Source organism: Acomys russatus, chromosome 12 (genome assembly GCF_903995435.1).
Source record: "Acomys russatus chromosome 12, mAcoRus1.1, whole genome shotgun sequence".
NCBI lineage: Eukaryota > Metazoa > Chordata > Mammalia > Rodentia > Muridae > Acomys > Acomys russatus.
Window position 1 is genome coordinate 17,930,928 of NC_067148.1, and position 12,965 is coordinate 17,943,892.

The 12,965-nt window shown below is 45.6% G+C and overlaps 1 protein-coding gene across 3 annotated transcripts in view; it reads right to left on the bottom strand.

The window, feature by feature from the left end:
* Positions 1-254: 254 nt before the first annotated feature.
* Positions 255-12,965, bottom strand: part of Klf7 (KLF transcription factor 7) — an 88,020-nt gene continuing 75,309 nt past the window's right edge. For all 3 annotated transcript variants that reach the window (XM_051153936.1, XM_051153935.1, XM_051153937.1), the window contains 2 exons: positions 8,730-8,853; positions 255-2,297 (listed from right to left, as the gene is read on the bottom strand). In XM_051153936.1, coding sequence (XP_051009893.1) covers positions 2,246-2,297; positions 8,730-8,853 — 176 coding nt within the window. In that variant the 3' untranslated portion in view covers positions 255-2,245. The remainder of the gene's footprint in view (positions 2,298-8,729; positions 8,854-12,965) is intronic.

A 12,965-nucleotide genomic window follows, 5' to 3' on the forward strand; every position in this document is an offset into this window, starting at 1 on the left:
TTTTCATTATTTATTTTTGGTCTAAATTGAAATAAAAAAAGAAAGAAAATTCTAAAGGCTAGACCTCAAAATGCCCCAAGTATCCAACTGGAAGCTAAAGCATTTGTGACAAGGAGGTCCCTTTACCTTCAGACAAGTAGATTCAACATTTCAGTGAAACAAAAGTTGTAGAAAGCTGAGAACCCAAGTGCCAAGGATCTTGGAGGTTGCTGTCATATGTGTTTGTGTTGCTTATATTATTATTATTATTATTATTATTATTATTATTTCCTTTAACAGACTTCAGGTTTGCATCCCAAATGTGTATGGGTGGCATTTTAACAGTCAATGAGTCAAACAGTCAAAGGAAGGCAGGAGGGAGCCAGCTGGTATGAAGGAGCAGCAACCATGTACGGACCAAATGCCACTTTTGTTTGTTAGACGTGTCTCGAAGGGATGGTCCCAGAATATACAAAATATACAATCTGCCTTAATACCCACCCCGCTTACTTGCATAGGACAGTTAATGGTCCTAAAGGCAGTCTTTGGAGTTTAGGCCAGTTGCCAGCTAGCTAAGAATGTGGGAAGAGAGAAACCAACAGTGGATGTAAGTGTGTGAAATGCAAGTGAGCAACAGGGGCCCCTTGGAGTCAGCTTTCATGGTACATATGAGGCCTCTGTGGATCCTGGGTGCTCTAGGTCACAAGCCATGGTGGCTCTAGTCAAAAAGAACCAGCTCCCTCCACCTTCCCCTAAAGGAAGCCTCCGTAAACCCCTAGACACACCACAAGAGACACCTCCACCCTTTCTTAAATGGACAACCTTCATTCCCACGATAGCGTTTTGAAGCATGTTTTTTAAACAAGTGGGTACTATGATCTCAGTGGGTAAGAGAGGGAAGGGATGGGATATTTTGTGAAGCCTCTAGACTTGGGAGGCATCCTCAGACTCCCCCACTCCTGGAAAGAGTGATATTTTTTTTTGGCTTTTTGTCAGGTCATAACCCAGAGTTAGATTAAATACGCAGCTGCCCTTTGAGACTAGCGACATCTATGCTGTAACTGGTTATACGGTAGCAATGACACAGCACAGTAGCTGCTCACTGTGAGCTGAGGTCATCACGCCTCAAGGAGGGATGAGAGAACTGTGATGTCCCGTCTGATTGGCTGCTTTGAGAGCTAGACATCCAGGTGCCTGCCGAGAGAGTCCTGGAGAGGTTTTGTCCATGGAGAAAAGATAAAACATTTAAGCTTCCAAATAAGCTTTTTTTTTTTCCTTTCAAGTTTTCATTAGCAAAAATCAGAGAGATTAAAAAGGAAAAAAAAAACCATCTAGCACTGGCAAGAAGATGAGGCTCGAGGGATATACTGTGACTTATCACCAGGGACTTTATTCTCTTGGCCACTTTGCAGTCATGCTAGAAGTTTCCAGAATCCCTAGTGCATATGATGTGCGAAAGTCAAAAAAGTAAGAAAAGAAAACTCCTCCCTTGAGAGTGAAGTCTAGAGAGATGCAGGCCAGAAAGGTGTAAGATGTGGATCCACAGTCTGCCGCCGCTAAGGCCGTCGGTAGCGACTCAGAAGAGGAACCAAAACCAACCGACAGTTCTGTGAGGAAGTCTGACGCACGGAATAGTAGGACTTTTCACACACAAAGGACAAATAAACCAGGAGTTAAGTTTGGCTACCAAACTGCAATTTGGTTTTCTAGGTCAATCTCCCCCAACTATTTTAAAAAAAGAAACATTAGTGCTACACATATGCAACCATAAGATGTTGGATTCTCTTATCAAGTTGCACCGAGAAGCAAGTTATGTAAGCCCCTGGTACTGCCGGCCACCATGAAGACATCCATTTGCTTTGTTTTCCATTGGCAACAGCAGGAAGTAATTCCAATAATGCTGGAGTCGGCAGCCAGCGCCTTGCTGAGTTCCCCTGGCTTCCTTCTTCCTTGTCTTCTACCATCTGGCTAGGGCAAGGCATAAGAAATAGACGTATATACTTTAAATATAGTTGAGTGCATGACAGTGGGTCTGTGTGTGAGAGGGTGTGTGTACGTGTGCGTGTACATGTATGTACACAGAGGTTTGTAAGCGAGAACTTTCTTCTGCGAGGCAGTGCCCCCCCGCCGGAAGTCCAGCCCTCTGCCTCACGGCATTTCCTTCGGACATTGGCTGACGCCATGGCAACTCACGCCGTGGCAACTCTGGCCTTTGCAGTGTTTTGTTCTTGTTGTTGTTTACTTTTGTTTTTGTTTTTGTTTTGTTTTAGATATGTCTCTTCATATGGAGAGCAAGATGGTCAGACCTGGAGAAACACCTAGAACGATACAAACAAGTACGTTAGAGAGGTCCAGCTACTCCTATCCCTTTACCAAATGGTCTCAGCTTTAAAGAGAAGACAACACCTACATTATGGAGAGATGGGGATGTGTGATGGAGGAGCCGGCTAGGGCTAACCTGCTTTAGTTCAAATCCCAGCTCTTCCGGTAGCTGTGTGGCTGATAGCGAAGCTCATGGAACTGTCTCACAGGTTTGATTTAAGGGTTAAGCAAGATGAACATTAGAACATCACATCACACAGACTAAGATGTCAATGCATGCTGGCTGTTATGATTATAACTATAATTATCTAAGAAGGAACAAACTGTGGACGTGCTTTCTAAGCACACAGCATGCTCATACCCTGTATATACACTGTATATACAGCAGTTAATAACTGGCCTGTGTCATCAGACAGTGGAACACTGATGTTTCAATGCCTAGATTATAGTCTCAAGCTTTATGATGAAAGCCCAGGAGTGCACTGCCTATAATTCCCAAAGGCCCACACAGGCGTAATCACATCAAGGCAAAGAATGGAAAACGGCGTTCATAGACTATGTTATTGTATGGAGGGACTGTGCCGGGGTATCCCCAACACTACCCGAGTGACATCTCCATGGTGAGCCAGTCAGTCTCTGTGAATGCATCTGTCTGTCTGTCTGTAGGTCTGTCTGTTTCTGCGTGTGTTAAAGAGCTGAGTTGAGGCAACACAGGTGGAGAATAGTGGGACAGAGATGTTTGGACTAACACCTGGTGCTTTAGTTCCACAATGGGGTGCCTTCCTTGGCAGATGCTATGGTCATCTTCCTTCCTCTTTACTCTAATGGTAGATACATGATAGTCTCTTGGGCAGAAACTCTTTTATGTTCTCAGTAGTATAAAGTTGACCTTCCTTCTAAGGTGAAGGCTATGGCGGCAGTGATTGCTAAGCAACAGTCACATGACCCACAGAGGCCAAAGAAAGGCTGTTCTATAGCTGCAGAAATTACTGGAAGAGAGACCTGCGCCTTCCACTGGGAATGCTAAAATTGCTGTGAGATGAGCTTGGAGCTGCTAGTGTGTCCATATTGCTGCCATGGAAAATCCTGTTGGAGAAGGAAGTGGGCAGAGAAAATGATGAAAGGGAAAAAGATCTGGATGGTATCTGAGAACTTGGGTTTAGCCAAGCTTAAAGACAAACTGAATTTCATTTCTAATGGTTCTCTGAGCTAATAATCTAAGCTAATAAATAACTGCTCATGCTAGCATCAGCCTAAGTCAGGTTTCTGTACCTCACCACTAATAATGTGGGCATTTTTATGTTCCAATAGTATGCAATCGTAGACTCTGACACTGGAGTACCAATTATGTGCATGTAAAACAACAACCATGTATGGGTCTGGTGTGTGCTCCGCCCCCCTCTCCCTCTTTCATTGCCTTGTCTGTGAAAACATTCCTAGGCCTTCCTGTAGCCTGAGAAATGCCTACCACTCCAAAACCTTGCTGGAACATGAGCAAGCTACCTGCTCAGGTTTGCAGGGTTTCCTGTCCAAAGCAAGACTTCTTCCCTGTTTGTTCATTCTGAAAACAAATGAACCACAAATCCACCCTGACCCCTGACCCCAACAGCCTCAACACCCTCTGCCTGTACCCATTCCTTAAGTAAGTAGCAGCACACAAGAGAACCCCAGGAGACGACAAGAAAGAAGACAATGAGACGACAACAACAACAACAAACCAAAACAAACCCTTATGGAATGGAAAATTAGAACAGAAAACATCCCAGCGATACCCCCGATTAACAATACCAGCCCCAGCAGCTTATTTTAGGCCCTAATTTACAGTGAACAAGTTGTCTGAACAATCCCTCTGAAATAACTCTGAAACAGATTTGATTTATTGTAAACGAGTGCTATAGCTAAACAGCCTGCAGGGAATTCGGCTTTGAACTTGGACAGTTCCGTACTGTCATGGGGCCACTGCCTGTTCACTTCCTTTAGCCCCAGCCCCACCTCTGCCTTTTCTTCCCTTCCTTCTTGCCTTTTTCTAGCATCTAGAGGCTGCTCTCATCATTTCTGGCAACTCCAACCCCCCACCATCAAAGCAGAATCCTTAAAAATGACAGAGGGGGTTGAGAGAGACAGAGCAACTTGGATGACGAGAGACTAGAGTCTCCAGCAAGGAGTATGAGCAGCCTCTAGATCAGTGCTTCTCAACCTGTGGGTCATGACCCTTTCACAGAGGCCATCAAAGACCATCGAAAACCCGGAGATTTACACTACGGTTCATAATAGTAGAAAAACTAGTTATGAAGTAACAACAAAACTAATTTCATGGATGGGGGTCAGCACAACATGAGGGTCTGTATTAAAGAGTCGCAGCTTTAGGAAGGTTCAGCACCACTGATCTAGACCCTGGAAAAAAAGGGCAAGAAATAAACTCCTCCCTAAAACCTCTAGAATAGAATGCAGGCTGTCAACACCTTGACCATAGCCCAGAGACAGAAACTTCTGTTGAACTTAGAAGCTATAGCCTGACAGGAGAATGGGTTTGTAATGCAGATACATGTGGGGCGTGTGTGGTCACTGGCAACCAGAGGATCAGTGGTTGGGGTAGAGTTAGGACCTGAGAGAAAACAACAGAGCAGGCACTTAGAATTCTGTCCGTCACCAGGACGTGTTGGGATTTGAACTGATGAATTGAGGAGAGGCCCTGGCAGAGGGTTAAGCGCCTCTGCTCTCCGTTTTAGGTCCTGGGAACATATCCCTGATGTAGTCCCATGTGTTCAGCTCTTCCTCTGCTTCTGCAATGGCAGGACATCTAGCCATGTATCTTCCCTTATATCCTTCCATCTTTTTCAGGAAAAAAGCCAAGCCCTTTAGCATGGTATAAAACACAACTGCGTGCCAACTGACCCAAATGAGCATCTTCATTTGCTCTAATTCCAGGAACGTTTGAGATTTAGACTTAGACCATATGATTTCCACTCAAGTTCAATATACCAGGCTAGGTATTTAGTCGGGGTCAATTTATATGTATCAATTTGCAGATGCTGAGCTCTGCGCAGAAACAGGAAAGAGGAGCAGATAACCTGAGCATCTAGAGGTGTAGAATCCAGCCATTTTAAGGGTACCACACCCCAGGAAGCATTCGTAATGACACAGAAGCCTAATGACCTTACCCAACAAGGTCTTTAGTGATTGTGATTGCTGCATTATGGAGGACTGGTCAGAGCCCACAGCTGTTCTCTCCCTTATGGTCAGGACAATCTGAAGTCAAGTGTGTTATTAAGCCAACTGCAATCCTCTAGGGAACTAGGAGGGTAAGACCCAGCTAACAGCTTTCATCACCTAGAGGTATACTGCTCTAAGTACTAATGTGGCCCCTCTCAACGCAACTAGACCTTGTCTGACCACCTTAGCAATGGGCGCATCTGGACGCCAACAGCCTGCTTGGGAGAAGGGCATCCCCCTGTGTGCGCCCTGTGGAAGTGGAGCCCTGTCTCCCACCACCATGCTCTCTAGGCTGGAAAAGGAGCCGTCCCTCTGGTACTGGATGACTTGGTGAGCTACAGGAGGTTCTGTCTCATGGTGAGGCTATACTGTACTCACCCCACTGGTTCTTCCTCCACCCTGAACCTGAGGCCTGAGGTCACAAAACTCAGTGTTTTCAGGGGCCAGGCAGGCAAAGCATAGAGGGCAACGAGCCAAGTGCAACAAAATGCACAATACTCCCAAGCTGTCTCTTCCCACCTGTGGTAAGGCACCACGTATGAAGAAATAGTAATCTTTGTAAGAGGAAAAAAAAAAAAAAAAAACCACAGAAAGTAGGATAATGCCACACAACAAGTGACTTGCTTTCGTGTCGGAGAGGCAACAGGGAGTGGTGGCCACAGTAGAAAAGCAATCGTCAAGACGCATGACAGCTATTCAGTTCCAGTCTGTGACAGCCATCTGGGAATATGAGCCTACAGTGGTCAGATATGATTGTTGTAGATAGAACTATAAATACAGGCTTGTTTTGTGTGTGACATTTAACAGTCTTAAGCATGAGCAAAGAAAACAAATAAATATGATTGCTTCATGTATTTTTAAAAATTTGCATATGCAAAACAAAAGTGTAAATTTACACAAGGTATATGTTTAAGAAAAGGAAGGTTAAACTTCACCTGGCCTCTACAGAAGAAGACCAGCCGACTGCTTAACGTCGGAAGCCTGCAGCCTGTGCTTTCATGCCAAAAGGGAACAGGCTCCTCCTGCTACCAACTGCAGATAGTCTCAATTTCCAAAGGTCAAAGTTTCCTAAGGAAAGGCAGCGTCCCATCACCCCAGGCCTTCCTTTCATCTACTCTGGGGCCTCACGACAGCACACAGACCTGTCTATTCTTAGCCCCAAGCATACAGCCTGTCATGAGACACTAGCCCTCACTCCTGATGTTGAAAATGGACTCCTGACCTGAAGCGTGGGACTCTGGTGGACTCGGAATCTTCTGAGAGTCTGTACCATCAGCACAGCGGATTCTATCTCGAGACCGCAATGTGTTCTGATGAGGAAAACAAATCCAGGGACTAACCAGATTACCCACCTCTGCCATTTCCTTCCCACCCAACAGGCTTGGAATATTTTTCCACATCGCTCACACGAGTGGATGACTGACTGCTAATATACCGGCTGCTGAATGTTAGGAAATCCTCAGTGTGTTGATCAGGGGGCAATCTCCTCAGAAGTGCTTACTGTCTGCTTGTAAGCACTAGAGCAACCTATAATGCCACGATCTCCAAGCCACAGCCTCAACACCCTTCAGAGATGGGTGACTTATGTGGGTACCTCCTGTCACCACACTGTGACAACTCACAAAGAACTCATCTTCATCCCGGGTGGGTGACGCAGTGGAAAGTTTTTCTTCACAGGGCTGTGGGCGGAGTCAACACCTATAGGCTTCTTTGTTAGCCAGGGCTGGGAAGGACTGAACCAGGGGCCGAAGGAGGGTGTCAAACACACAGACACTGGCTGGGACCCACTGAGGAAGCCATTGTGCCCTGTGCACACTCTGTGCCTTCTAGGGAACGGGATGGATGGAGACAAGAGCTGTGTTCCTGGGCAGCAGACACAGCTCTCCAGGCACCGGAGGACAATAGCTGCCAGAGGCACTTCTTTGGGTTATCTCTGCACTCCAGGAGGCTTATGCTCTTTATTTAGTCCTCAGAGGATGACGATAAGAGGAAAATAGCCTCTTCAGGAAGAATGGGGGGGCAGGGACGGGAGGACACGACTGTCCTATATAAGCATCCCCGAAGAGAACACCAGGCCAACTTGGCCGACAGTGGACTTGGACAGTCTTATCCTACTCTCCATGCAACCAAGCAAACCCTCAGAGGAAGGCCTGGCCAGCAGGAGGTGCAGGTGTGGAGCAATGGGACCGGGCGAGGCAGGAAGTGGGAGAGAGCTCATTTCCTTCCAAGGACAGCCAGGCCTCTGTGGACATCCTGTCCCCCCCCCCCCCCCCGCCGCCCCTTCCTGCCATCCTGCAAGCTGCTGGCCAAGCCAGGGAACCCTGAGGCTTTCGGGGGCTTTTATTGTATTAGGAGCATTTTTTCTCGTCATAACCGAGACCTTTAGGATTGCATTAAAAAGATGGTTAATTTTCTTAAGCTTCCTTTTAAACACAGAAATAGGATTAGAAGGATAACATGCTCAGATGCAAGCCCATTATTTGATTATGTCTAAACCTAATCCTGCCTTCACCTTGGCCTGCAGAGTCTCCACTTTGGGGTTTATCGGCTGATAATGCCAGAGCTGTCAGATACTATTACTTGGGTACTATCTGTTGCTACGTGATCCTTCCACTATCAAATGCTGAAGGTTTGGAATTCAATTACAGGGCGGGTTCGCAGAGTATTGCCATCTTTTGGACCCTTGAGCATATCTTCATCAAGGAAGGAATAGTCCAGATGGCCAAAGGCCCTTCCTTTAGTAAACTCATTTCCAATAATGTTTCTTAGAAATCAGCATTTCTCCCATTAATCAAAGTTTTTCTTTCTTTTTCGTTATGCAAGATGAGGAAAGGTGGTTTGGATGGTAACAGAAAGGTCAGAGGAGGCAACTTTGGTGAAAAGCTCTATTACCTTTTTCAACATACTGTTCAACTTTCTGCCTCATCACCTACCTGTGTGAGGACCGAAGTCTTGTCTGTACCCAGTGACCAGCACTGCTTCAAAGCTGCAGTCAAGTAAATGCTATGCGACCGAATGGAGGACCTGAATTTATACTATGTAAGAGACTGCATCTTCTCACCTTTTTAAGCAGTAGAGAAGTAAGAGGTATTGCCAGGCCCATGGAGGTGGGAATCAGACAGGCCTGGTACCAGCCCCAAAGCCTTCGTGCTGCCCAGCCCCCAACCTTCTGCACTATCTCCCTTCTTGGTCCAGTAGCTCCTAAGCCACCTTACCTGTCGCAGTGGTTGCACTTAAAGGGCTTTGCACCTGTGTGTTTCCTGTAGTGCCTTGTGAGCTCATCGCTCCGTGCAAAACGCCACTCGCAGCCTTCCCATGAGCACTTGTAAGGCTTCTCACCTGCAGAAGACACGGAGGGACCATGGTCAGCAAGGAAGGATCTTACGCATGCTTGGGTTCTGCCGCTGGTGCTGAGCCTCACTACACGGCCTCTTAGATCATTTTAGGTCGGCCATATTCCCTGATATAGAATGTCACTTTTAAAATAAGTCTCCCAGTGTTGTGTTTTCTTTTGTTTCTTTCCTTTTTTTTAACCTTCAAAAGTAGCTTCACAAGATCTTCAAATCTAGGGCTGTCATTTCAGGGCATATTTCCTTCAACTGGTGAGGGATCAAATTTTATTTATTTTCTATTCCCCGGAGTACTCTGAGCCCCATGGTCCAAGCAGAAAGGAAATGTGCTATTTTCATCTGAACCACAAATGTTTCTGATTCCCTTTTTCTCAAGAACCTACAGTGATTTCCCATTTCAGTCTTTTTTGTCTCGCCCCACCCACTTCTCTTCTACCGCAAACCATAGCCAGGTAGCTAAGTGATGAGACAGACACCTCAGCCTCCCAGAACTGGTGTTCCTTCCAGTAAATGTGACTGGGTGGACAGACAGAAGGATCATTAACTGAGCAGAAGTAAGAAAAAAAATCACTTCCCAATTCTTGGCATTCAAAGAGTAACCTCCAGAGGGGTTCCCGTGACTCAGTGGCTCCTGTAGAATTGTCCATACTGGATAGCAATATCCATCATTACTAAATGTTTTAAAAGTCAATTTGTCCAGCAAGTTTTTGCCCCAAGAAAGCTGCTGAGAAGCCTGAAATCTGGGCACTCCTGCTCAAGTGACCTTTTCACAGAGTAAATACAGATGGAGGGATGTGTAAGAGAAAGTGCATGACTTTTTTTTTTTTTTTTCTGTTAAACCCATCACATCTGTCACCAAACAGGACAAATATTTATCCTTCCAACTATATAGTGAGCTGGTCCTAATTAAGCAGACAAATAATGTCTAAAGCCCTTTGACGTCATGAAGTGGATCCCTTGCTCCTGGAAGGCAGATGAGCACAGCGGTTTTGGTGTAAAGCTAATCTTCCTGGGGTCTTGTGGGGGCCAAGGTGGGCTAACCTTGGGTGACTATTTAACCTTGGGCACGTTAACAAAGCTCTCTATGCTCCTGTTTTCTCAGAAATAACAAAAGTGTGTAGCCCTAGAAGGTTTGGAGAGGTTAACAATATGGCTATCAATGACGTATTAATTAGAAACAGTAGCTAGCACATGGGAGACTCACATAATCGGTAAATATTATAAAGTATGCAATTTGAGGTCTGGGGAGATGGCAAACTAGGAGTGCTTGATGTATAAGCGTGGGCATATGAATATGCATCTCCAGCACCCGTGTGGAAGAGCTGGGAACAGCTGTGCACACCTGGAATCCTGGCTCTAGAGAGGTGGGATGAGCAGATCCCTGGAGTTCATGAGCCAGCCAACCAGCCACTCTGCTTAGCCAGGCTGGTGAGCTCCAGGTTCAGTGAGAGATCCCTTCTCAAAAACCAAAGAGGAGAGTGAATGAAGAAGACACCTGATACTGACCTCAGGCCTCTACACTCACGGGCACACACTTACATGTATCTGCGTACACATGGACACAGCTACAAGAACACATACATACATACATACATACATACATACATACATACATACATACTACGTCTCTGTGTGTCTCTGTCTCTCTCTCTCTGTGTCTCTCTCTGTCTCTCTGTCTCTGTCTCTGTCTCTCTCTCTCTCTCTCACACACACACACACACACACACACACACACACACACACTGTCAGGCTACAGAGACCACACATCCAAACTATGATGGTTACACCCATCTTTCTCCGTTTTGAACAGCTACATCTCTACCACACAATGTTTAAGAAGACATTGCCCAGTTCCTGTATTTGACCTATTTTTCTTTCTACCTTTTTCTTCCCTTTAAACTTGACTACAAAGCATTCACAGTTCTCCACTTGTATCATCTAGAATAAAATCAAACATGCTTAAAATTCTTATTTCATTAAATTGGTGCCCTGGTGAGCCCACTGCGCTACAAGACCCAGTAACGGAGGAGGAGGGAGACATGAATTTCTTTCAAAGGGAACCAAGAAATACATGGAGTGCTGGGAGCCTAGAAGGAAAGACTCATTTTTGGAAAGTGTGTGTGTGTGTGTGTGTGTGTGTGTGTGTGTGTGTGTGTATGGGTGTGCACGCGCACGCGCGTGTCACCGAGCAGTGTTCGATTCACCTTATTGCTAGCTCTTTGATGTAAAACACTGGAAAGGGTATACCTGCTGAAGAGCAGAGTGGAGATGCTCCTTCATCTTGAGAGTCAGAACACCTGCCACTTTGCTAAATTCATTACTCAGTGTGCCTCTATCTGTTCAAGGAAGTGACCTTATTAGTAAACCTGGGATTCTGAAGTAAGTGATGGTGCATTCAACAGGCTTCTTGGGCCAGGCACCTAGTGAATAGACAACGAACCTCAATCCTTCCCCAGATCCCCAGTTTGTAGAAGAGGCCTAACCAGATGTCAATTAAAAACACAGTGAGCCTATAGCTCCAGAGAGCCAAGGCTGGAGTCTATGTGTGCTATACTGTTCAGCTTGCTGCACCCCAAGAGTGATCAAAAATATCTGGGAGGAGAGCATTGGAGACAGGAATACTAACGGGCACGTAAAGCAGTAGGTCCGAAGTCCCCAGTGGATCTCCCAGTAGATGTAGGTGTACAGATCACAGAGGCGGCTGCGCAGCCAGCTACACACCCAGCCCCCAGTGCCTGAAGGAGAGCCCTCTTTAGAACCCCCAGATTTCACAGTGAATATCAAGAACCACTTCGCCTGCCTGGCAATCACCTCAAGAAACTTGTTTCCCCGGGGTAGACATGCCACCTCAGAGGTGATTTACAGCTGAATGAGGGCTCTTAAGCAGTGGTAAGGGTGCCTGAGAAACACAACTGACATTTATCAAGGGTGAACTTACAGCAAGAATTCATGCACGCCCACAAAATGGATCCGAAATGGAGTGTGCTCTAAACCAGCGTGGCATTTCCCCTGCTTCTCACAGGGTCACTCTCCCTAAATTGTGATCAGCAGATGTGATCGATCAAACGCTGCCGCCATAAATACTTTCTGGCCATACACCCCAAACATATGTAGATTTATTCATGAATTATATAAACGTACTAAAGACCTAGTATGTTAGGATATTGTAAAGCCTGTATTCAATAGAGCAATTAAATAGAATGAGGGCAAATTAAATATAAATAAAGCCATACATTATTGCTCTTGCACTTAAAAAGATTGTAAATTAAATATAAATAGAAGTTTTGCACTTTTTCCTCTTGTGCTCAAAATGACAGAGGTGCACAGCTCAGCTTCTGAGGCCAGGGTGCTGGAAGGTAAGGCGAAGCAGCTGCTTTAGCACCCTACCACCGGTCGGCTTCCACTCCTGGCCCATACTTACAGTTTATTCTTCTTCCAGCTGTCCCAGAAACCTTTGAAAATTCAAATCCTAGCATGTGTCTCTTTCAAGGAGCCTTAGCATATTATATATCTATATAATTTGCGTCCTTGACAGTCTGTGGATTTTGTTTTAAGGATTTGAAATCCTTATTCTGCAGACTAGGGAGACAGCTTAGTAGGTAAAGTGCTTCCCATAAAAGCACGAAGACCTGAGTTTGGAATCCCAGCACCCACATTAAAAAAAAAAAAAAAAAAAAAAAAACAAAAAAAACAAAAAACAAAAAACGAAAAACCAAGCATTGTGGCACACAGCAATAATCTCAGAACTGGGAGGGTGGAGACAGGATGCCTGAAACTCACTGGCCAGGCAGCCTAGCAAAACCAGTGAGCTTTACTTTCAGTGAGAGACTATTGCAAAACAAACACGGTAGAGAGGAGAGGAAGGAAACACCTACTACTGAACTCTTCTGCGTGCACACGCAGACTAACGCACGCACCCGCCATTTTTCTGTGAAAGATGGCAATGGGCTACGCCAGGCTACGAAAACCATTCCTACCTCAAAATTGGTTAAAGTGAAGTGCAAGTGTTTAATGGTTCCCTATCGAAGTCTCAAGGCCACACATAGAGCCCTAGAATATGGAGTCAGCATGACCTGACTCCTGCCTACCTTCCTCATCTAC